The sequence below is a fragment of the Miniopterus schreibersii genome (assembly GCF_964146895.1).
Source record: "Miniopterus schreibersii genome assembly, chromosome: 19".
Classification (NCBI taxonomy): domain Eukaryota; kingdom Metazoa; phylum Chordata; class Mammalia; order Chiroptera; family Miniopteridae; genus Miniopterus; species Miniopterus schreibersii.
Window position 1 is genome coordinate 39,265,481 of NC_138119.1, and position 26,497 is coordinate 39,291,977.

The 26,497-nt window shown below is 51.4% G+C and overlaps 1 protein-coding gene across 2 annotated transcripts in view; it reads right to left on the minus strand.

The window, feature by feature from the left end:
- Positions 1–26,497, minus strand: part of LOC308548997 (carboxyl-terminal PDZ ligand of neuronal nitric oxide synthase protein-like) — a 122,195-nt gene that overhangs the window by 46,948 nt on the left and 48,750 nt on the right. For both annotated transcript variants that reach the window (XM_081121227.1, XM_081121226.1), the window contains exon 3: positions 325–417. In XM_081121227.1, the coding sequence (XP_080977353.1) occupies positions 325–417 (93 nt within the window). The remainder of the gene's footprint in view (positions 1–324; positions 418–26,497) is intronic.

Below are 26,497 nucleotides of genomic sequence, written 5' to 3' on the forward strand. Positions count from 1 at the left end.
CACCTCCAACAGAGGGGCCGGTGCCGAGGGAGCCTCCCCTCGTCCACTCTCTCGCTAAGCCCCGGTACCTGTCATCACTGAAACTTGACAAGATCGAGACACAAAGGCGAAGGTATCACAGTGTGGGTGTTGTGGGGGGTGCGAGGATGATGACCCCAGTCCCCAGGACTGACCAAGCCAGCAGCCGGCCGGGCCACGGCCCTGCCTGACGGCTCCAGCGGCAGCCTGTCCACAGGGATGCTGGTCAGAGCAGGGAGGGGGAGGGCTCCGGCTCCTGGGGAAGGGGCCCCACCCGCCCCCGCAGGCTCCAGCCCAGCCTCCTACCTTTCTCCTCTTCTTCAGAATCACCTTCACGCCGTCCACAGAAACCATAATGCTCACTTTCTTCTTCTTGATGTTCTTGGCTTTGAACTCATACTGCAGGGAGAGGGGAACAGAGACGCGGTCAGTCGGAGCACCTGATGGCCCTGCTGTTCCTACCAGACAGAAGGGCCGCAGACGGCTCCCGGGACGCTGTGGAGACCGGCAGTGTCACAGGGCAGGGCTGGGCACTACAGGTTGGCGCAGGGACCCTGAACGGTCATCGGTTTCATAACTCAGCTCTCAGCGGGACCACGGATGGACCTAATCGTCCTAAGGACGTGAAAGCAGAGCCCATGTGGAAACTCCTCAGGAACGCAGCGCGTTCCCTTCCTGACTCTTCCTGCCTTTAGACTCCCACTGTCCGCCAGGCTTCCTGTGCGGCCCAGAGGCCTCTGGCGCACGACTCAGCCTCAGTGAAGGTTAGGAGGAGTGAGCACCATCTTCCTGTGGGGGTTTGACATACTAAAGGTCACCGTGAATTCTGCTTTTCTCTACAGTTCAAGTCCCAAATCCTTGGTCTGCAGGTAGATCTCCAAGTCTAGCACAGCCCTGTCAGCCGGCAGGCCTGGGGGCTGGAGAGTAGTCAGACATCTGACTGGTGACAGTGGCCTGTGTCGCCCCAGCCCACTGGCCCCACTGCAGATGTGCGCCGTGCTGGCCCACCCCTCAGGCTCATGCAGACGTTCACGGCGGTGGCATATTCTACATCTGCTCACTGCACCTCCTTCCGAGCACTCACCCATTTTCACCTGGTCCCCGTCTTGGTGTCACCACCTAACAAACTCATCTGCCAAACTCCCTAATCAAACATCTGGGCCACAGATTAAAAATAATAAAACGAGGCGCAGAGCTGAGACCTGCACTGCAGCCCAGAGACTCTCCTCTCCAGACCATTTATACTCAGACTCTCTCCCACCAGCTAGCACCCTTGTTGGCAAGGGGCCTCCGGCATGCTGTCTGTGCCTCTAAGACCTAATTATTTCTCATTAGTGTGGTGACAGGAATGGACCTAATCCACCGACTGAGATGAAAACATAACCTACTTAGAAAATCTCATCAGAAATACAGAGCCGGGCCTGGGCCATGACTCTTAGTACGGTGGTTTTAAGAACTCAGCCTAGAGCTTCCCACCCTGTCTCCAGTCTACTGCATCCACCGATCTCCGCTGAATGGCCAGTCGTCAGCTGTTCCATCGGCTCCTCCCACATCTTTCTCCCCTTTCCCTAGCAACCAAGTAAAGCAGCAGACAGGAAGTGAACGACTGCAGGCACTACGCGGCCCTTCCAGCCCCGGGCTTAGGGAGCGGGTGTCCGCAAACCAGGCCCTTACCTGTCTCGATTCCAGAAGAATCCTGTAGTGAGCAGCTTTCTCTTGCTGGTTTGGCCACCTCCCTACAAGTTCCATTGTCTCTGGGACCCTTGGTAAATCAAGATCCCCCACCAGAAGCTAATTAGAAGCACCCAGCCAGCTCCTCACCTGTATGTCTAAAACCTTAATTATTTCTATAGCTCAAGTTTTGAAAACCTTAGTCATACACTTAATACCCTCATCTTAACAGTCAAAATGCAACTAAACTTTCTCTCCAGAACTGGAAACAGCCCTAATGCGACCACTGTGCACGTACTCCCAGGGGCTCACGTGGGATCTGTGGGAGGGCAGGGGTCACATGGAGACGTGTGACAGGAGGATGGCACTGGAGTCTCCAGGGCAGAAACAGTGCAGGTGTCCTCCTCACCACAGCTGGCGGGCTCTGCCAGCTTCCAAGTGAAGGGGCCACGAGAGGCGCCAACCGACCGCCAGGACTACCGAGTGCTGCCGAGATGGGTCTCAGGGGACTCAGCATCTACCCCACCTGCCTGGAGGCAGACATCCCCCACCCTCTCTACAGAATACATGCTCAAATTGTGGTTCTGCTGCGAACTACGGAAATGAAAGGAAATCGGTGTCTGAAATGCTTGGGTGTTATTCATAAACTGTTTGTTTATATAGCAATTATACTTCACTAGGAAACCATGCCCTTGTGCCCATGGGGTGGGGGGACAGGAAATGGGTGTGGGAATGGGAGACTGGAGGGACCAGGAGAGCGGGGACGGGGTTTGCGGGGACCAGCCCTTCCTCTCCCCAGACTTTCTGCTCCAAGGAGGCAGTCGAACTCGGGAGGAAACCCTGCACCGCAGGAAAGGAACCTGTCTGCTTGGGTGGGCCAGGTCTAAAGGACAAACAGGATGGCTGGGGCCCTATCTGCGGCTCAGGCGTCCCCCCCAAAGCCTGTGCCAGAAGGTGTGTACCAACAGGTCCGGCTCTTTCCCCAGCGTAGTCCAATGACCCCATATGTCTGCTCCGCGAGCCCAAGCCCCACAGCAAGGACAAATGAAGCCTTTAGGGACAGAACGAGACAAGCCCTGGAACACTGACCACTGACCAGAAAGCCCAGGCCAGGTGCCTGGTCTGGAGCAGAGCCCTGGCCAAGGGGCCATGAGGGGAGGGGCCTCAGACTCAGCAGGAGCCAGGAGCACACTCAGCTGGCAACACAGTGAGGACAGTGCTGGGCACAGCCTATCTCCTAACTCCCCAGTGCTCCTTGTCCCCAACTCAGGGGACCCCCCAGTCCTAATGGTTCAGTCCTGGCCAGTGCTGACAACACAGTCCAGTAGCAACTGCACAGCTAAAGCCAGAGCCCATTCACACCCGTGAAATCACTGTTTCCGTAGAAACATCAGCGCCACACTTTCGAAAAGGGAAGCTACAAGGTTACTGGAGGAGACTGCCCCCGGGCACAGGGCGGCTGGAACACCCGCCGCAGCTCGCCAGCTGTCTCAGGGGCCTTAGCTTCTTCACAGAAAGACACAAGTACAAGTGCAGATTTTAAAAATTACAACTAAACGGGAATAGAAGCAACTAGGAAACACAAGTGAGGCATTTCTTTCTGAAACACAACCCCCTCTGCTCTGTGGGAGCCAGATCTAACCCCAGAACGCTAGTAAGACCTGCAACCCCATTACATATGCATATCAATGTTTTACACCTTTTAAAACATTTAAAACTCCTCAAAGGCTTTTTGACTTCGTGTATTTATATGCTGTAAACAACATAATGGCAGGCAAATTTTAATGATTTTTTTGGCAGTTCAACTAAGAAGAAAAATAATCTCAGATGCAGTCAAATTCCACAAGAAAATGTAAAAACAAGCCACAGTGCTGTGGGTACTGAACGATGGGACCGTCTTTATGAAATTGGACACAAAGAATGGCAGTCAAACGATTACATAAAATCTCGACAAAACTTTCAAAAGCAATCATGGAAATGAAAACTCCTGCAGAAGGGACTCGGACACTGGGGCTGCCTCTGTCTGAGAGAAGACTTGAACCCTGAGAGATGACTCGGGGGCCACCTCTGTCTGTTTAACCCTGAGAGACGACTCGGTCTTGCCGAAAATGGCCACTGTGCTTACGAGAGACCTGCACACTCTTTCAAGTGTTTATATTCATTGTCTGATTTACTCTCCAGAAACATCCAAGAATGCCTTTCTGGATGTGGGACAGTCTTTTCAAAGACTGAAAGCGTTGCTCAAATCAGTCAACCAAAAGGAACCAAAAGGAATCCAACTCAAAAAAGAGGAGAGTGCAGGAGGTGTGTTCCAGGCCCACGTGGGTACGAACCCGGGAGTCCTGTCCCAGATGGTGAGACCCGCAGAGCCCACAGGCTCTCTCTTCCCACCCTGCCCCGAGCAACAGCAACTACCTACACCACAGAGCTCAAAGGCTGAGGGAAGGTCCCCACGGAAGCCACCAAACATCCCCCACCCGCCAACCCGGGACTATTCCTTTGTCACTGGCCTGTGTGAAACCCAGTGGCTTCTACATGCACCTGACCTCAGTGTGCTGGCTGACTTGTGTGTGGGCACCTCCTGAGAGAACTCATATGCAGGAAGCATCGTGAAGAAATACAGATGGCAGAGTGAGTGCCAGCACCCATCAGAACCACATAGTGCTGCACCATCAGGTGCCATCTCCACTGAAGACCTTGCGGGCCTGGCCTTTGGGCACACACCTTGAGCTGAGAGCTGAGCCATGGATATGAGACAGGTGGACACTGAGGTAGGAAACAAACCAAGGTAGGGAAGGAGCTTTGAGGGAAGCAGAGGTGGACCCAGGGGGAAGATCACACACCAGCATCACTGAGGCCTCCTGGCTGTCTAGGCTGTGCTGAAATCAACTCTTCACACCTACCAGGAGCACCCACATCCCGCCACAGTTCTGGTATGAGAGCGGCGTAGGGGAGAGTTGTTTACCATAGAACATGCCTTCACAGGGCCCACAGACAAGTGAGGAAGGCAGGTGTGCGACAAACCTGGTTCAGTGTCACAAACACTGTGTGATAAAGGGGACAGGGGACGAGAGGTTGCCAGGGAGACCAGGAAAGGGGAGCAGAAAATTGGGAGGTCAGGTGGCCAGCATGGGTGCAGTGGCCCCCAGGCTCCTGTCTTTAGAGCTCAGGAACATAAACAGCCTGCGTCCTCTGCAGGAAATGGCTGTAGGGAGTGGCTGTAGCCAGAGACAGTGCATGACCAGCTTTTGAAGCAGCCAAGATAAGGCAATAAATCTGGTACAGAATGGAGACCTGTCCTCTGAAATTCAGATAAAAAAGAGAAACAGGTATGACCAGGAGAGAAAATGTGAAGAGATGAATGTTCTGCCCAGGCCTGCAGCCGTGGGCAACAGCTATGGAGACCACAGCAGTAAGGTGGCCATCTAGCTCTGGGACCCACACAGGCAGTGAGTGGGTGGCTGCCTCTCCCCACATCACCTGTCACACCTGCACCAGACTGGAACCTGGACTGCTTCCTGCTCATGAGCCACCTCTGGCGGTTCTTATGAGAAAAGTCACACAGAGAAGCCAAGGCCCCACTCTCCACCACGTGTCCACTCCCTGGCTTTGGGCAAGTTCCCGCCACAGTGGCCTTTCTAAACTATCCTCCATCTGGAGGCTGTACGAAACTGTTCATGGGCTCAAGGCCTGAATGTGAGGGCTGTGTAATGAGCTGAGTTTTTATCACCTAGGATGCTCCCCTACCCCCAGTGGGGGCCCCTTTCACCCCTAATACCCAAGATTCCTGACCAGTCGGTCGCTGGGAAACCTGAACAGGAGCCAGTTTCACCTTCACACGCTCTGGAGCAAGAAGAGAATTAACTGGGGAAGCAGCATGGAGAGACGGCCTCCCGCCGCAGCAGTCACAAGCAGCTGGGCCTGGCGCGAGGCAACAGGTGAAACAGTCAAGTCCTGGCCTCGGGCAAAAAGCACGAGGGACCCAAGACCCCAGGAGAAATGGCTTTTGCATCCTCACCTGCTCTGTTCTTCAGAGACGAGAGACTGTCGCTCCACATAAAAGCCACACGAGCGTACACGTGGGAGAGAGGACGGCAGCACAGGAGTTGAGGGCACGTGGCAGCGTGGGCTGAGCCGCGTGCCGAGAGATGGTCGCTTCACGTGCCCGTCAGAGAGGACTCAGTAAGCCCACCTCCACCGCAGCCTGGTCATCTGGCCAACCACCACCAAGCCAAGGCTCCCAGGAGTGCGAACAAAGACCACCAAGCCAAGGCTCCCAGGAGTGTAACAAAGACCATTTGGAGAGCACAACCCATGAGAAGACTAAGTTCAGCCAGAAGCCAGGTGAGGAAAAGCTGCCACATGCTCCCAGCTCCTCAGAGGACAGCAGAGCAGCCGTCGCCGATGCCCAGCCCGGCCCCAGCGCATGCCGCTGTCCCAGTTCACCTCTGCCTCGTTCCACTCAATGCTCCTGCACCCTGCTCTCGCCCAGATGTGGCCCAGTGGCCCCCAGGAAGGAAGCGTGGCAGAGTTTGTATCTGTTTGTGAGGTGGCAACCTTGACGCTGCAGTAAAATGTCCTGGCTCACGGGGTCTCTAGTCCTGACCTGCGTGCACAATGAGCTATGTGGCTCCATGAAGGTCATCCTCCTCAAGGGCCATGTGACCTTGCTCACTGCCTGAGGCCACTGATCCCAGCTTTCACCAGGGAAGGGACTCCTGCCCAGAGCAGCACCTGCCACATAGCAGCAGAGGTCACAGAAGAGGAGATCCAAGAAGGTGGGTAGCCCAGAGCAATGAATGACCTATCCTGAAAAATAAGTCTTCACCAGCTAATGACCCCCACCTGAAATCCCAATCCTGGGACCCCTACCCCACCTCCTGCATGAACCAGTAGAGGCCAAGAGAGGAGACCAGTGTTTGGGGAGGGTCTGGGGTGCTGACTTCAGTGAGACCAGGGCTACTGCAATAGTCGAGAACAGGAAAGAGCCAGATCCCAGCTTTCCGAGAAAGAGCCACTGTGATGAAAAGCTCCCCGAGAGGAAAACAGTGGCCAGTCTACAATACAAACGGAGCCGCCTCAAAACGTTCCTCAAGGTCATCTCAAGCCCTCCCTGCTACTTTAGGCCAGCCCCACAGAAGTGAATACACCTTCAGCTCCCACGGGCCCACAGGAGAGTGAGTGTGTATCTGATGAGAGCATCAGTCTGTCCCAGAGCTGACCGCTTCTGACAGGCTTTAGAGGAAGAGCACTTTGACAGCACTGGAGAACATCCCAACTGAAATGGACCACACAGCGCCTCTCTGGAGAGGAAGCAAGAAAGATCTGGATCCAAACCCAGGTGGGGTCTACCGGCTACAAGAGCCCGGGACTAGCCCAGCCTGTTTCTCCACTGCAGGAGGAGGAGACCCTCACCACACTGCAGACTGCTGGTGAAATGTCCCTCTTCACAGGGCCTCTAGTCATGACCTACGTGCACAATGAGCCATGGTGCTTCATAAAGGACTGAAGCAGCCCCTCATGCCCTCTCCTTGTGGATCGGCCTCTGCAGGAAACATTCATGGACACACTCTGGGCCTCATATTCCTGCCTGCAAATGACCAGCATGCTTGCCCCTTCCTGGTGAGCAAGGGGGGGTGGCGCCAGCTCTACCCCCAAGTCCAATTTCTGGCACTCTGTCATCCACCAGGCCCACACCCTGCTCCTCTAAACTCACTTCCCTGGAGCCCACTTCAAAACCTTCGGCCTCTGCTGGGGCCCGACAGCCATCAGCTTCAATCTTCATCCGTGAATCCCACTAACAGACCACATACTTCCTCTTCCAGGGTCCAAAGGAAGACACTGAGCGAGAAGCCGGGAGGGCTGTCTGCATTCTTGGGAAGCAGTGCCTGAAGTCTTACCAAGATTCTGGACCATCAGTGAGAACATTCAGATTGTTTCCAGGCGAGAAATGCCAACACTCACAGGGTCGGCATGCTGCGTGTCAGGGCTGTTACCACGTGGAGGGCCCCTGCTCACCCATTCATACCAGGACGACTCGTGTTATTCCCAACCTTCCCAACCAGCGGCACCTGCTAAACTGCTCCTGGTCACCAGAAATCCCAGCTCCATGAGGTCCTGACTTTAAAAACTTAGAGACAAGGATGCAAATATTTCATCAGAAGCTGCTTTTAGAAAAATGAGAAAGAGTAAGTGACTGAGCTCCTGAGCGTGAAGACAGTCTATGAATATGGAGCTGCATGGGCATGCTGTGCCTGCTCCTGGGGTAGGTGGAGGGTTCCTCCCCTCGGCTGCTGGGGGCTGTCCTGCCCTCATTGAAGGAACAAGGCCAGAGCATCTGCAGGACACCCAGAGGCACAGCTGGGACAGCTGTCCCATGGTGTCCCGTCATGGGCTTCTCCTCAGACAGAGCAGAGCATCCAGCTCACCGTGTGCTGCACCCTGCCCCACTACTGGTCTCTGCGGGAGCTGGGTGGGACTGGCTGGGCACTGTGAAAAGCAAGAGGCCCCTTGGCTGAATCTGCTGGGTATCTGCTGCTCGACCAAGACAATGCATCTGGCCACAGGCTGGGCTCAGAAAACCACCCCAGCTTTCACCAACTCCCACATTTGGGGGAATCCAACTCTCTACCCAAAGTGCCATGGCCCCAGGAGCCAAAGGAAACTGCCGAGGCCAAGCACGGAGAGCCTGCCCCATGCTGATGCATTCAAGGGAACAAAGGCCTTCCAGCTGCACAGAGCTGGTCTGGAGATGGAGGGCCTTTATGTGGCTCTCCAAGGAGACCACTCAGAGTCCGTTACCATAGAAACTGTTGCTACCATCCATTGTCCATCACCCCTTGATGAAAGGCAGGAGAGGTGGTGGGTGGGTTGATGGAGACGGAAACTAGAAGAGTTGGACTCAAGTCAGGACAGAAAGAATGCATTGAGGCAAGTGCCCTAAAGGCTAGTGTGGTGTATATAAGGAGACCTCTGACCTCCACAGCCAGGGAACCAGGGGTGTGAGTGTTGACTGTCTGCTGTTTGTGCTGGAGGAATTGGGGTGAGTCGAGTGGCACAAAGAAAGACTTCCCCTATCTGCTTGTCCCAGGCTCTCCAGAGAAGTACTTGGTGTGTGGGTCCCAGCGTGGTTCAGGCGACTGTGAAGCTCCAGGACCACAGGAACCACCACAAGCTTGCCTGTCCTCCCTCTTCCCTGCTGAGAACTCTTCTTTGGTAAGGGCCACATGAGGAGCCCCTGTGACTTTCTGCTGCTACCTCATAATACCCACCATCCACAGTGCTCATTTCTTAACTCTGGTGAGAGCAGCTTGGAGGTCAATAGAAAAGTTCATGACTAACAATCACACAGAAACACACAGTCTGGCGGTCAGATGTGAAGGCTGCCTCATGACTCAGCATGTGCGTGACCGGGCGCTCTACTGGCTTGAGCTCAGGGACTTCTTCTATCCCACGGGGACAGTAACTGCTAGTCTACCTCACATGGTGTAAGTCTCACCGAGGAATTCTTCCCCCGTGTCAAGCGCATGGTGTTGGTCACCTGAAATGCCACACCCATGTTAGCAGAGGGCCTCACCTGCGATTACCCAGGCAGAACTGCTATGAAGCCTTTTGTCATCCAACTTTCTGTTTGGAAAATAGCTAGAACCCAGCCAATTACTATGGCATGAAAATTCTGGGTGGCAAGCTGGACGACGTCCCATGACCTCTGGTTATTTTCTCACCTAGGCCTGAGGCCATGTGCAGGCAAAAGGAGAAAATTGGACTTGTCCTCCCCAAAGCAGTCCTAGGAGTTACGTTTCAATGACATGCGATGCCAAAGTCGCTGGGGAAGTTCTCCAGATAGTCAAGGGAAAGGGCACACTGTTTGGGGAAAGCAAGGAGCAAACCTGGCAGCTACGTTGTCAAACCTGGAACGTCTGTTTAAGGTAGACGATGGGAGTCAGGAAAGATCCAGAGCCTAGAAATACGAGAGGAGAAACTACCTGCTGCTGCAACCCCAGTCTAGAAAGTCTTATGTCATTCACGCTCTTTAGAAAGAAAAAGTCTGACGTCCATCTCACAAAATGTGCACCTGCAGAGCTGCCCACAGGACCTAGTCTTCCACAACCGCACCAGGAAGGGGGCCCAGGCCTGGGCTCCCACAGTCAGACAAAGGAGGCATCTGGGCACTGACAGACAGACGGGAGAAAAGAAAATACAGGGCCGTTGTTCACCAGTTCCTCGTTTGTGCTTTTCTTGCAAAGAACAGTGCTACGCAGCACTGGGACCCGAGGTCAGGAGCATCGGTCTGAAAGCATCAGACAGGAGGGACTGCGAGAGGCAAGGACACCCAAGGCCTTTCCTGTTTCAGATAGAGGTGCTGCTGACCCAGAAGGCGAGGGACTAGACCACTCATGCAAGGTGTCCCCGCTCCTGTGTGGGGGCCCCTTTCACAAGCATAGAAACTTAGCACCAAGCCAAGACCACGCCATCAAATAGGGTCCCAGAAGGAAAGACTCACATTTGCTTTAGCTTTAAACACTATTCCCACAAGATGACTTCCAGAACCTCGGAAATCCCTGACCCCACAGCGTGCCCAACCTGGCAACAGTGCCCCTTCTCACAGCTGTTTCTCTGCTTCATGAGGCAGGTCTCTCCAGCAAGAAGGGGCTGGCCACAGTTACTCCACGCAGGCCACGCCTCAACGCGCTCACAGCACCTCCACAGACTGGCCCCTGGCTTCTCACTTCAGAGTCAAGAAGACAGGGACCAGACACCCAGTCAATGAGTTGCCCAGGTAAAGCACCAAGTGGGAGAGACCCCGCCAGAACGATTTCTCTGGAGCCTCTTCTCTCTCAGTATGTGGCACCTTAACCCCATGCCCGCTAACTTCGTCTCCTAGACTACGATCTCCTTCACAGCGAGACAGTATCTCCTCCTGGTAACTTTGGGCGTGTATGCCATAACCCCAGCCCCAGGCTAAGACATCCAGAGAGAAGGCTGGAGCACCTCCCAACCGACTGTTGCCTTGCTCTTCATGGGACCTGCCCTGCGCTCTGCCACAGCAGCAGTGTCTGTCTCTACCATGCCACGCACTCTCCTCGCGGCCCTTGCACATTTATATGTCGTGACAGTGAGACCTTAAAATACAGGACTGGACCATGTCTTCTTTCCCATGTAGATCCCAAGGCCTAACATCTATCAGTAGCTCAAAGGAGATTATAAATTAAAAATGAATTCCAAAGTGAGTCTCGACCTACCCACACATATCACAAAACCCTGGCTATTTCTGGGGCAGCAATGGAACACTGTACCCTCGAAGCCATTTCTCTCCTTGGCTCCCACTCTTGGCTCTTTGTCATCTTTAAGAGAGGTCACAGTGACCAGTGACACCGTTACCCCCAAATGTTTTAATGTTGGTATAAATAAAATGCTTTAATGGAACTGGTGTTGGGATTCTGGTTTAAAGAATCCAGCATCACTATCATCATTGAAATAGCCCTCCTGGGACTTAGAGAAAAGGGTCACTGCTCGCTCCCTCACTCACTCCTGTGACTCTGACACACTCAAAAGGTAGTTAGTTGATATTTGGGCCTAAACAGAGGCTCTCCACTGACCCATCTCTCCACCCAGCCCATTAGCAAGCAGGATTGGAAAGTGTCTCATTCACAAAGCAATGTCTAAAAATCAATCACTAATGGACATCTGGGCCGTTTCCAGGCAGGGCTGTTACAAGTGAGAGCTGCTGTGACGTCTGTGCACAGGCCTCTCTGTGTGGATGCATCATCTCGTTTCTCTTAGGTAAAAACACCTGGAAATGGAACGGTTGGATCCTATGGTAGGAGTTATGTTTAGCATTTTAATAAGCTGTCAAACTTTTCCAAAGTGAGAGAACCGAGCCCCATATCCTTGCCCCTACTTGGCATGGCCATTCTTTTCCATTTTAGCCTTTCTTATGGTTACATAGTGGCATCTCATTGTGCTTTAATTGCATTTTCCTGATGACTGATGTTACTAAGCATCCTTTCATGTGCCTGTCTGCCATCTGCATGCCTTCTTTGGTAAAGTGTCTGTTCAACCATTTTGCCCAGCTCTTAAATTGTTATTTGTTTTCTTATTATTGAATTTTGGGTCCTTTATATATTCTGGACACAAATCCTTTAGACAAGGACATCTATAGCTTCCCATAAAGACAAAACATCCCACTGACTTCCCCTGCCCCCACTCCTGCCCCCAAGTCTCTCCTCCCCTGCATTTAAACAGAGGAGTGGAATGCACCAACTGACCTCCCTGTAACCTTCCAGCTCCCATAGCCCACACTTCTATCATTCATTCACCTGACTGACCACGTGTGAGTGTGGAAGCACAGGGGACATGCTCGTGTCAGCGAGGGTGAGACAAGGAACTCTCCTTGCACACCCATCCCGGTGACCCGGAGATGGAGGGCCAGGAGTTTACTGCCACCACCTTCCAGCAATGGTCTCTTTTCCTTTCATCACTTTAGCCAAGCAGAGCAGTGACTGGTCTGTCCAGCCACCAGAGCTTTGATCCCCCTGGGGCACGTTTCTGCTGCTGGCCCCTGCGTGCCCCGGGAGCCTGAAGCATAAACCAGGGACTCCTCTGACAGTTCAGCCTTGACAAAGCTCCCAAAGGTGCAGAGGCCAGGGACAGGGCAGCAGGGAGGAGGAGGGAATGGTGGAGAGTGGGAGGGGGCAGGGAGGGGCTGGAGGAGACCCAGCCCAGGCCCAGGAGCCAGCAGCAGCACCAGGGACCCTCCTCACCAACGCCCAGTAGGGGCCATGCTGGTCGCTACATTTGCAACGAATCCTGCACAGAAAAAAAAATGTTCTCTCATGGGGAGACGACGGAGGTGAAGTTCAGATTCAGGTTAGCAGAGCAAATCTTGCCATGGAGGAGGCTCTCAGCATCGAGTCCCCAGGGTCTAAAGTCACGACAGCTGACAAGTTAAAAAAGGTTTTAAATGTTTAATGGGAAAAGTGTCCCTCTCTGTACAGCATCTCTTCCCCGTGTCAAGGACCCTCTGAGGGAACACAGGATGGTAGCCACTGTGAATATTTTGGTGCATTTCCTCTCTTCATTTTTAGTACGTTTGTTGTGGTTACTGATGGTCTATTTGTACACAAATCCAGATGCATTTGACCTAAGACTTCTCCCAAGACTCCTGTAACTGTGTCGAACATCACTTTTAATGACGTGTAACATCCTATTTGGTGGTCATGGTTGTTACAGCTGTGCGCCAGGCACAGGTGGGTGACTGCCTCCAGCTCACCCTCCAACCGGGATGGCGCTGTGGCCACGGGCCAGGCCTGGGACGGGCAGGAGCCGGCGCAGGCCCCAGGCGCACGTGGCCAGGCGCCCGCGCGGTCGGCCCTGTAAACTGAGGTGTGCTATACGTGTGAAACACGTCAGAGTTTAAAGACTTGATACAAAACATTTTTAAAATCTCAATTGAACAATGATTACACTTTAACATATTTTGGATATACTGGGTTAAACAAAATGATTAAAATGAATGTAACGGTTCCTTTTACTTTTCAAGGTGGCTCCTAGGAAACTTAAAAGTACCCGTGTGACTTGCATTACACTCGGTGGACTGAGCTACTGCGAATCCAAGGTGCTCTGCCACTGGCTCATTAGGTGCTACCAGCAGAGGGAGCTACGACGGCTCTGAGGCAGGTTTCTGTTCCTGGTCAGGTGCTTTGGTTCTGGCTTCTTGGGCACAGCAGGCAATTCCTGCCACTGGTATGCTGGCACCCCCTCCCCCCAGTCCTGTTGGAGCCCCAGTACTTCTCTACTATCCCCTGGGCCCCGGAAACACACCCTCTTGGAGGGCCACACCTCAACTTTGGGGACCCTCTTTCCCTAGACACTGTCCCTCAGCCCTAGAGACAGGCTACTCTTGTGTTCGTTACAATTCTCTCACCCTCTGAGGAGTTCATTTCCATTCAGTCACTAATAATCTGTTACATAAATTTTCCTTGTTCTCATTACTGGTGTGGTTTCCATGTCCTGGCTGGACCAACTGGGCCCAGTTAGAAATGAGAGAAACCATGTTGCTGAAGGAGTCAGGAGTCCCTTCCTTCGGTGCCCTCTCCCTCTCAGGTGCCATCTCCCCTCTTCCCTGTCCTCTGTCCCCAGAGCAGAAATGCACGCTTTCCGTGCAACACATGGCGCTGGGGTCATTAGCCAGGGCACACTCGAATTAACAAGTCAGTCAAGTCAGCCAGGAGCCACGCCTTCTGTTCCTTCAACAAATATGTACTCAGCTCCTGCTCTGTGAAGGCGATGCGCTGGGTGCGGGTGGGGGAGTGCACGGAGGGGCAGTCACAAGCAAATAAAGAAATGAACAAGTGACACAAACTCTGGCGTCAAGCACCTAACAGCCTAGCAAATAAAATAAAGGGTGGTATACGAATCACTATCTTATAAAAGAAAACAATATAAAATTTAAAACAATAACAGCAGCTAGACTCTCTGGGTACCCTACCCTGCCACAGGGAGATACATAAAAAACAAAAGGACTTTCTGTCACGGTCCTTCCTCGCTCAGGGTGTCTGCTCCCTCCCTGCACATGACCCAGGGTCTCGGGCACCAAAGTTCTGCCCTCGACCAGCAACTCCAGGTCTTGTATCTGCACAGCCTGGTTCCTGTCCTCAGACCTGCCCTCTGCTTCCTCCGGCCACAGACAGCACACACGAAGGATAGTACTGGGGCTGTCCCGAGCTCTGTCGCATCGGTCAGGGTCATGGCCCCAGACTCCTAACTCACACCAACTCCTATCTTCAGTTAAGAGGCTGCTAGCTCCCAGGGAAATTTTAGTTCTAGAATTTCTAGGATTCTTTTTAACAAGAGGTACAATACTGCCTCCCTCATGGTTACTTATGAGAAATAAATGAGGTTTCATAAAGTTCCCGATGCCCTGCCCATGGTGGCGTTACTATCACATGACCTCTGTGCCTATGGGCCGGAAGGAGGCTGTCACAACTCAGCACCCAGTATGAAGCCATCTGCAGTCAGCCGTAAACCAGGCAGACGCTGACCACATCAGAGACACACAGAGAGCAGGAAGGACGGAGAGGAAGGTGCGCAGGCAGGTTATAGTACAGGCACAGGGTTAGGACGAAGGTTGTGCCCTTGGCTCTGGCCAGGGCAATTACGTATTCCCAACTGTGGGAAGGAGGTTCGTTCATGCTGCTGGTGCCACACACCACACACTAGCCCAGTGAGGTCACCAGTAGGAGGAGAGCGGACATGGGACACAGTCGCTCATAGTGGGCAACAGTGAGAAAGAAACCTGGGAGAGCCCGGCCGGGCCTGGCTCAGCGGTTGAGCGTGGACCTAGGATCCAGGCGATCGGGGTTCGATTCCCGGTCAGGGCACATGCCCGGGTTGCGGGCTCGATCAATGACTCTCTCATCATTGATGTTTCTATCTCTCTCTCTCCCCTTTCCTCTCTCTGAAATCAATAAAGATATATTTAAAAAAAAAAAAAAAGAAAGAAAGAAACCTGGGAGAGCAGAGGGCCGAGCACCGGGGTGCAAAGGGACAGGGTGCACGCAAGTGGATGGGTTCTGACTGAGGATGGGAGAAGGAGGAGCTCTGGGGGCTGCTGCAGCCTCCACCTGCAGCCCCACAGAGGGGTGGACACACCAATGCCAACACAGACCGGAGGGCCGCAGAACAAGAGACAACCATGTAAAGAACACATGAGAGAGGGACTTGGCGAGAACGCCCCACACTAACCAAACAAGGATGCTAAGTGAGGTCACGAGTTATTTTTCCTGTTTCCCAAATTTTCTATGAGGACACTATTTTATAATCTTAGAATCATTTTATCTTTTAATTATTGCAAATGTCCCTGCTTAAGGCTGAGGAGTCAGGCATATCAGGCACCAGCAGAGGACCGGGGCTGTCCTGCCAGAAGACCCCCTGCGTGAGGGACTCAAAGGTCTGCTGGAGGCTAGCGCCCCTGAGGCCAGCATCTGCTGGGCACCTCCCAGCAGGGCTCCAGGTACCTGGAGAAGCCTGGAGAGGAAAGCAGGGCCCAGCCCCTCACTTGTATGCACTGGAGGGAGATAGTGACATTTTTCAAACACTTTTAGGAATTCAGAGATAACCATGGTGAGTGGGTAACTCCAGGCAGCGACGGCAGGCGAGGGAGCGAGGAGCTATGACTAACGAACAAGCCGGAGCGCAGGCAGACAGTGCGTGGTGCCAGCGTCCCCTTGGGGGGAGGGGGGGGATGACTTCTGATGGAAAGTTAGGGAAAAATTAGAGCTCTGGGGCTCCATGGGTGCTTCAGAAACACAACAAAAACAGCAAATATATAAGAAGAAAGGCAGAGGTGTACATGGTGACTAATGAAGAAAAGGGTGTTTCAAAAGCTAGAGTGGCGCCGGCTGGTGGGAAGGAGCCATTGGACACGTGAGTGCGGAGGACAAGAGAAACCGGAGTGTCATTTCTGAACAGATGAACCTGGAAGCTAGGAGCTCTGCCTCCCAGGGTGAGTTACCTTATCCCCACCAAGCACAGCATTCACCAGGCCATCATCACCTGTCCTCTCCCACAAGACGGAGTGGGTGAGGGCCAGGCCTCCTGTCTGCCTCCTGTCTCCTGCACCCAGCACACTGCCTGGGGAAGACGAGGCATTAAGCTGCTGCTTATTGAACAAATGAACTGACGAAGCCACACTAAAGGGGCTGAAATCAAAGCATGTCTGGAAGGCACGGAGGGGGGGCCCTGGTCCATGTGGCAGCACGAGACGGAGACGGAGCTGCGCACCTGGCACCTCCCAGAAGCACAGCTGCACTTTCTCCAATGGTGTCAGGTGCCCATGTCTGTGTCCACTGAGAGCCTTGGGTCCTGTGGGGCAGGACCACAACCTCCAACTCCCAGGTCCCTTCCCAGTGTCTGGCACAGTGCTGGACTTCAAGTCTGAAACAGATTCATTAAAGGCGCTGAGAAAAGACGGACGAGGAGAGACGAGGGGAGTGACTACAGAAGCGAGTGGCCTGGCTACCGGCCTCCCTGCCACGGCTCCCTCAGCACAAAGCAGCCTTTCAGAGGGAGCGGCAGTGCCTCTCCTGGGCTCTGGATCTGGCACTTCCAGGGAGCTCTGGGGTCAATAGCAAAATACACTGGCACAGCCACATGCCAGGGAAGTTGGCACCACACCTGCCCGGTTGGGACTGACTCCAGGCAGCCTAACCAAAGTCAAGAAAGCTCATAATTCATAAGAGGAGAATTTAAAAACAATCCAATTAGTCAGGTGTGACTGCAGATTGGGCAGTTGAATGTCAACCAAAATCAACCATTAGGACAGGAATCAGAGCTGGGAAGGGGACTGGGTACATCCCTCTCTCCCCAGAGCACATGCCCCAGGTGAGGGGGAGGAGTTAGCTTCCTGGATTTGGCAACTCTAGCCATAGCAACCTGTCTGCAAAAACTCCTGCACAGGACCAGTGGGAGTCTCCTCCTTTAGTGCAGAAATTCCTAGGCAGGCAGCTCCTGGTATAACTGCCAGGAGATTAAAGGGCAGGACAAAGGAGCTGATTATCAGAGAAGGACTGGCTCTTGGACAGGAAATGCAGTTCCTTATTACAGCCAGTGCTGTGTGCCAGGAAGAGTGGCGCCAGGTATTTAAATATCCCTGGAACAAAACAAAAGGAGCCGTGATCATACATTCATGTCCTTCCTAAGGAAACAGGTAAGTCCAGCTTCTCTACCTGTACCTAGATGCCTCAAGCCTGGGGAGGTAGGCAGCTAGCCTTCCCTGATCCTTCTTGGGTATCCTCAATACCTGCTCTACCTGGACACAGTGCCCTGCTCCACGAGCACTACTCAGGAGACTCAGAAATGTCACTTGAACTCAAAGTAGTCGTGAAACAGACTTTCAGGAGGCAGTTTCCAAGCTCATCTAGTCACTGCCATTGCCACACACAGCTGAGCTTGTCAACACCATCCCTGGGCTGCAGGAATGCTCCTTGGAGAGTTCAGATACAAGACATTAACAGAAATTTTTAAAAACAAACAAAAACAATTCTAAAATTCATTTGGAGCCACAAATGACCCCAAATAGTCAAAGCAATCTTGAGAAAGAAAACAAAGCTGGAAGCATCATACGTCCTGATCTCAAACTATACTACAAAGTTACAGTAATCAAAAGAGTATGGTAATGGCATAAAAACAGACATAGACAAACTGAAACGAAAGGAACAGAATGAAGAGCTCAGAAATAAACCCAAGCACATACAATCAACTACGTTCAACAACAATGGCAAGAATATACACTGGAAAAAGGACAGTCTATTCAGTAAATGGTGTTAGGAAAACTGGAAGCCACATGCAGAGAATGAAAGTGGATCCTTCTCTCACCCCATACTTAAAACCAACTAAAAATACATTAAAGGCTTAACGACCTAAAACCACACAATTCCTAGAAGAAAACATTAAGGGGAAAATCCTTGATATTGGCCTTGGTGATTTTTTAGATGACATTAAAAGATTAGGCAACAAAAGCGAAAAATAAACCAGTGGGACCACATCAAACTAAAAAGCTTCTGCACAGCAAAGGAAGCCAACAAAAATGAAACAGCAACCTATGAATTAGGAGAAGGTATTTGCAAACAATGTATCTGCTAAGGGGCTATTTAAGAAACTCCTACAACTCAATAGCAAAAAGCATCTCACCCAATGAAAAAACGGGTGAAGAGCCTGAATAGATGTTTCTCCAAACAAGACATACGAATGGCCAACAGGCACATGGAAAGGTGCTCAGCAACACTAGTCATCAGGGAAATGCAAACCAAAACCACAATGGGATAATCACCTAACACCTGGCAGGATGGCTATTATAAAAAATAAAAAAAAGTTAAGTGTTGGCAAGGCTGTGGAGAAAGGGAGCCCTTGTACAATGTTGCTGGGAATGTAAACTGATTCAGCTATTATGGAAAACACTAAGAAGGTTCTTCAAAGAAGTAAAAATAAAACTATCAAATGATCGATTCATAAATCTCTCTTATGGGTATTTATCCAGAGGAAATGAAATGAGCACCTTGAAGAGATATCTGGGCTCCCACATTCACTGCAGCATTGCTCACACTAGACAATATATGGAAACAACCTACATGTCTGTTGACGAAATGAACAGATAAAGAAACCACAGCATGTGTATATATTATATATGTGTGTGGGCGCATATATATCACACAGTGGAATATCACTAGCTTTACAGAAGGAGATCCTGCCATTTGCAGCAACATTGATGAACCTGGAGGACATTGTGCTGGGTGAAACAGCCGGACACAGAAAGCAAAAAACCGAGCATGACCACACCTGTGTGGGGAACCTAAAAAGTCTCATGTATAGAAGCAGAGAGCAGTGTGGTTACCAGGGCAGGGAGGGACAGAGTAAAGAGACAGTGAGCGAAGTACACAAAGTTGGAGTTACGCAGCGCTATGCAGATGGCTGTCTAGCGATCTCATGTACAGCAGGATGACTATAGTTAGTACCGGATGGAATACTGGAAATTTGCTGAAAGTTGATTTCAGGTGCTCATCACACCATCCATTAAATCCCAGTACCCAGCCCAGCCGGGCGTGGCTCAGCGGTTGAGCATCGACCTAGGATCCAGGCGATCGAAGTTCGATTCCTGGTCAGGGCACATGCCCAGGTTGCGGGCTGCAGCCGATCAATGACTCTCTCATCATTGATGCTTCTATCTCTCTCTCTCCCTCTCCTTTCCTCTCTCTGAAATCAATAAAGATATATTTAAAAATAAATTAAAAATTAAAAAAAAAATAAATCCCAGTACCCAGCACAGCATCCCTTGCATGAAGAGTGGGGGGACCCAGCATGCTGGTTCCAAAGGAAAGGCTGTGGGACAGGAGTGGGGTCTACAGAAGACCTGCTCAGACCACCAGCTATGCATCACAGACGCCTCCGCAGTCCATGGAGATGGCCGCACGATGAGCTATCTCCCCCTTCTCCTGTCCCTTCAAGTGTGAAACGGAGAACCCCCAAGGGAGCAAAGCCAGGGAGGGCTACTCAACAAGATGGGCGAAGCACCTCCACCACAGTCTCCCAGGGAGTCCACCAGCTGCAACAACAACCTGGAACCATAAACAGGCTATGCTCCTGGTTCTGCACTAAGTTGTCTGAAGGTAACAGCCATCAAAACTTGAGCAGTCTTTTTTTATTTCTACAAAATGATCTATAGGCAGAGGAGGGCACAGTGCTCAACCTAAACAGAGGCCACCTTTAGCCCTGGTCTGAATTGGGTGCAGCACTCTTAACTGATGGCACGGTATCTAGAAACCCAGACATTGTCTGTCCTTGAACCAGGAAACAGTCAGCTGTCTGTGGGTGAGAGAATGGCATGGAGAAGAGAGAGAGTGGCTCCCCTGGGGTCTCAGTCATGAGAAAGATGCAAAGAAAGAAGAAAAGCAAGTGTCTAGCAGGAAGAAGAAGAGCCCAAGGCCTTGCTGCACCACTTACACCTGGAAGGCAAGTGATGTCTTGTCTCCCCAGGTTGCAGAAGAATCACCAATAAGCCCTGGCCAGTTTGGCTCAGTGCTTAGAGCATCAGCTCATGGACCAAAGGGTCCTGGATTCAATTTCCGGTCAAGGGCTCAGTTGCAGGCTCAAGCCCCAGTGGGGCACGTGCAGGAGGCAACCAATCAATGTGTCTCTCTCACATCGATGTCTCTCTCTCTCTCTCTCTCACTTCCACTCTGAAAGGCAATGGAAAAAATACCCTTGGTCGATGTAAAAGACCTGTGCTCGGAAAACTACGTGACACTGAAAAAAGAAATAGAGGAAGATTTTAAAAAGTGGAAGAATATACCACGCTCATGGATTGGAAGAATTAATGTCAGTCATTAAAATGTCCATACTACCCAAAGCAATTTATAAATTCAGTGCAATTCCTATTAAAATACCAACACCATATCTCACAGATCTAGAACAAACATTTCGAAAATTTTTATGGAACCAAAAAAAAGACCCTGAATAGCTGAAGCCATCTTGAGAAAAAAGAACAGAGTGGGAGGGATCACTTTCCTGGGTATCAAACTGTATTCAAAGCCACTGTAATCAAAACAGTCTGGTATTGGTACAACAACAGACATACAGATCAATGGAACAGAACAGAGACCCCAGAAATAGACCCACGCCATTATGGTCAGTTAATGTTTGACAAAGGAGGCAAGAGCATCCAATGGAGTAAAGACAGTCTCTTCAATAACTGGTGCTGGGAAAACTGGACAGATACATGCAAAAAAATGAAACTAGACCACCAACTTTCACCATACACAAAAATAAACTCAAAATGGATAAAAGACTTAAATGTAAGTCACGAAACATAAAAATCCTGGAAGAAAACATAGGCAGTAAAGTCACAGACATCCCATGTAGTGGACTTTTCACTGATACATCTCCTAGGGCAAGAGAAACAAAGGAAAAAATAAACAAATGGGACTGCATCAAACTAAAAAGCTTCTGCACAGCAAAAGAAAACAGCCTCAAAATACAAAGGAACCCCACAGTCTGGGAAAACATATTTGCCAAGGATGCATCTGATAAGGGGCTAATTTCCAAAGTGTACAAAGAACTCAGACTACTCAGCAAGAGGAAGACAAACAACCCAATTAAGAAATGGGTGAAGGACCTGAACAGACACTTCTCCAAAGAGGACATACGGATGGCCAAGAGACACATGAGAAAATGCTCGACGTCGCTAATCATCAGAAAGATGCAAATTAAAACCACAATGAGAATGGATCCATCAACAAATCAACAAACGACATGTGCTGGCCAGGGTGTGGGGAAAGGGGAGCCCTAGTACACTGCTGGTGGGAATGCAGACTGGTGCAGCCACTATGGAAAACAGTATGGAGGTTCCTCAAAAAATTAAAAATGTACCTGCCTTTTGACCCAGTGATCCCACTTCTAGGAATATATCCTAAGAACCTGAAACACTAATTACCTTATGTTCACAGCAGCACAGTTTACAACAGCTAAGATCTGGAAACAGCCCAAGTGCCCATCAGTAGATGAGTGGACAAAAAGCTGTGGGACATTTACACCATGGAATACTACGCAGCTGTAAAGAAGAATCTTGTACCCTTTGGGACAGTATGGATGGACCTGGAGAATATGCTGAGTGAAATAAGCCAGGCAGAGAAAGACAAACATCCCATGATCTCGCTTATACCTGGAATCTAAAGAACTTAATAAACTGATGAACAGAATAGATTCAATGACATGGAAGCATAGATGAGACTGACGAATGTAGGAGGGATGGAGGAGGGCGGGTGGGTGGAGGGGGAGAGAGTAACCGAAGAATTTATATGCACATATGCACAACCCAAAGACATGGACAATGGTGGGGAGAGGGACTGGGGAGGGGGAAGGGACGGGGTGGAACGGGTCATTGGGGAGAAAAAGGGACATCTGTAATATTTAAACAAAAATAAAATTTAAAAATTAAAAAAAAAAAAAATATATATATATATATATATGTGTGTGTGTATATATATATATATATCATCTCCTTGGTTGAGGACTTAACAAAAACAATCACCAATAATTAAGTGTATGGATTGAATCAAGTCCCCTCAAATTCATATACTGAGGACCTACCTCTCAAAGTGATTGCACTTGGAGATGGGGCATTTAGGAGGTACTTAGGATTAAATGAGGCCATAGAGTGGGTCCTAACCTGATAAGACTGATGGCCTTATAAGAGGAGGAAAAGAGTGCATGGGGAAAGGTCACGTGACACAGAGAAGGTGGCATCTTCAGAGTGGCTGTGCCACACGTCAGCCCTGCCAGGCCTGGTCCTAGACTTGCAGCCTCCAGGACTGTGAGAAATAAATGTCATGGCTTATGTCACCCGGTCTGTAGGATTCTGTAAGACAGCCAAGCTGATGAAAACAGTAGAGATCCACGTAGCCTGTGGGCATCTCCAACCTCAAACACCACTCACCCTCACCTCCAGAACCAGGGGCCCATCAGGGTTCCTCACCTCATCTGGGTGGGATAAGAAAAGGGTGACAGCAGTAAGAACACAGCAGTGAGCAAGGGAAGGCCAGTGCAGCCCACTGACAGCTTCCTTCAAATGGGGACATCCGCAGCCTTCAGGCTCAGAGACAGCCTGCAGGAGGGACCCAGCGGCTCAGGGCCAGCAGCTGGTCACCCACTGTGCCATGTTGTCCACAACAGCAGAGATGAAGAAATAAAGGCGCTCAGTGGGAAGAGGAAGGCCAGTGTCATGGGACAATTTGGGGACATCACCCTCTTCCTACCCTCCAGATAAACTGACCTCCGCTTACGGCAGGAAGTGTGGGGACGATGCCGGGCAGGGTGCCCGAGCAGATTACCATAAATACATCCAATCAATGACAGAGTGGAACGGGGACTCCATGGAGCCCTACAAAAATGTCCTTGTGGAAGGCAAGGACATCACAGAAAGACGCTGGCCTCAGGGAGCTCAGCCCTGGCCAGCCGCAGGCTGGGAGGAAGTAATTTCCAGAGAAAGAGAATTGTCTGGTTCTCAGTCTCCACCGCGCTGTGACTGCCGGGCCAGCACAGTGCGGTGAGGAGACAGACAGGTGCGGGACGTGGCTGGCGCTGCTGCTGTCAGGCCGACGGCTCTCCGTGGGTGCCGCCTGGGGCCATCCCTGGGCCTCCCCACCGCCCGCACAGCTCAGAGAGCGACACAAGCATCTCCGAGCCCCTCTGCTGCAGGCTGCCCCCACTCAGAAGTGGGTCTGAAGAAACATGACTGGTGATGTTCTGTCCCTGTCAGGTCGCCATCCCTACCACAGACTTGTCTCCAGGAAGCAGCTCTGCCTGTCCCTCTTCCACTCCCCTTGTCAGGGATCAAGATACTAGGAAAATTAACAAAGTGTATAATTTTTAAAATTCACACAATTTCGGCCGAACCAGGGTGGGCCAGGCTAGAAAACCCAGCAAGGAAAGCTCCCTCCCTCTCAGGCTCACTCCCCATTCCAACAACTCAGGGAGCTAGAAAATTCTTCTGTTGAGACAGAATCTGCCTTCCGGTCATGTGGTGCCGCTCTCAGGGCACAAGTAACTCCTGCTCGGCTCCACAACAGCCCTTCGGGAAGCTGACCCTGTCTGCGCGGAGTACTGGGAACCCCACATTCACCACGCCCTGCTCGGGAGGGTAAGAGAAGTGGGCTCCAGGTGACAGTTTCAAGTCTCAGAATATTCGGAGGTGGAAAAGATGGTAAAGACCATTTCGCTCACCCTCCTCCTTCACAGGTGAGACCCAGGTCCAGGAGGAGAAATTGCCTGCCCAGGTCCTCACACCACCGAGCGGTCACCACACCAGGACTGAGCTCTCCCTCATTTCCAGCGTCTGGAACAGGACCCTGTGCTCTGTGCTCACCACCTCACATGTTCGCACACACGCTCGCACGCATGCTCACCACTCTTCAGTCCAGCACTACTGCCAACGTAAAGCTTACCCCTTTGGTCAACCCAGGTACAAGCTCACAGGCAAAACTGAATCCCTGGGACACTTGGGCCCCACACTGGTGTCTACCCTGGAGGGGCACAGCAAATACTTCTGGAAACCATTCCTAAGTTAATTAAGCACCATCTTGTGCCAAAGTTGCAAACACGAAGGACCCGTGGAGTTTTAAGACCATAAATGAGATTCCAAAGGGGAAAGATGACCCGTAAGCCTACTCCAGTACCCACTTCTTCAAAGCGAATCTGAGTAGGGTGTTGGCCACCTCACCCCTCACCACACGCGTCCCAAAGGGCTCCAGGCCCGAGAGTCAGTGGGAAAGCAAACGAAAGCTGGGAGTTGGAGGCACCTGTTTGATGCTCACAGAGGACAGGGGCCTCAGATTTTCCTTCTCCACCTCTGGGAAATGTGGTGCCACCAGAAAATGAGCCCGGCAGATGGAGAGGATGCTCATCAGAAACCAAGGCCAGGGCAGCCTGCAGCATGGCAGAGAGGACGAGCGAGTCCCGAGGATTTATACCTGACTGACAGGTGAGGACCAGGCAGGGTCCAGGGCACAGTGAATCAGTCAGTCAGTGCTGCCCTTCAGGGGACATGGGTTCTGTCTCTGACATGCTGATTCAGTTTATTCCTGTGCCATCACACAGGTCTTGAATGAAGTCCAGGGAGAGATTTTAAAAGCTGCGTTCTGGGCCTGGTGGGATGGATCTAGAAAAGCCACCCACAAGATCCATGAGCAAACAGCTATATGCACCCACAGGCACTCATGGGCAGGCTCCCCCGTTTGCAAGCCTGTGGCTCTTTCTCCAGAGGCACCTTAACTTCTGGATCAGGCACTGGGAGGGGGACTGCATAAGCCAGGGGCTTTTCTTCCTAGTTCATGGATGGTAGAACTGAAGCCGAGGAAGTGACCCAGGTTTCCTGAGATCTCACATGGGGATGCCCCCAGTGCTTCCACTCCCTGCCCTAGGCTCCCACCTCAACCTGGGCCTCCTAAGCCAGTTTTGCCAGTTACTCCCTCAGCTCCAGGACTGGAGGGTCATTTGCCTCCCACTTAATCAGCATTTGCACACAGAAGTCACAGTGGGTAAATCAAGCAGTTGGGCAAGTCTACTGTAATTGTCTTCAAACACAGAATTACGTGTTTTAGCCACAAAACCTTAAAGGTTAAGAGCAGTCCATTCAATTGTATTCCACATCACAGCACCTGGGGGCCAGCTCTCCAGGGGTCTGGTTGTCTGCACTCACTGCAGGGGAAGGAGAACATGGGAGGATTGACTCACACACCAGGGCAACCCTGCTCTGTTCTGCAGGAGTTACCCAGGGAACTCCAGGAGTTCCAGTCTCCCCATAGCTCCAGCTTAGAGAAAGCACAAAAGCCACTCAAAGCCCCTGATTTCATCCAGTTGTCCATCTCCCAGGGCGGCCAGGAGACCTGGTAGACGACGCAGGGACAGGCTCCGGCCAGCTCTGTCAGTAACCATGCTGTGTACGGATCCCCACACAGGTTTCTGGGTCAGATACAAGCGAAGGTAAGGAGCAGCCAGCACTCAGGGGTAGAGCAGAAAGACCATACACAGAGAGGGAAGGCCAGCACATCCCGTGTCCAGGGCCAGCCCTGCGTGGCCTCAACAATTCACTTCCTCTCCCTGCACCTGCACAGGGCTGGAGAGGAACCCAAAATCACCTTTCTTCTCAAGTCTGCTTCCCAGGCTCTTTCTTCGCAGGCTTCCTACTTAGTTCTTAGAGACATATTTCTAAGCACAGACCAGGCTCAACCCATGTCCATTTTACAGGCTCAGACCTGCAAACTTCCAAGGAGACACAGCTACAGCAGCTACAGTTGAAGCCCAGCGCAGGGCAGGCACTTGCGGAGCCTCCACTCTCTCCTCCTCCCTGGGCGGCACACCCTCCACCACTGTACCCTGCAGAGGGCAGGAAGAAATCCACTGGAAGTGACACTATCATGCAATTAAACACCAAGACAAAACCAGCAGGATTTTTCCTCCTTTGTTTCCGTTTGTATTAAGTCAAAACACCACCTTTCAGGTTCGTCTGTGTGTGGTCTTTGTATTGGCCTGAAAATCTCATTGGACAGAGACTGTTTCTTCACTATTTACTATACAGCACCCAAGACAATGCATGAGCAGTTAATTATTACTCAGAGCCATGGACTCTGCCCTCAAAACATGTTGTATGCACTTGCCAGTAAGTGCATGTGAACTATGTGGCTCAGGACAGAAGAAGAGGGGAAGACCACCAATAAACTACCTGAACCACTCATCCCAATTTCTCATCAAGTTACAG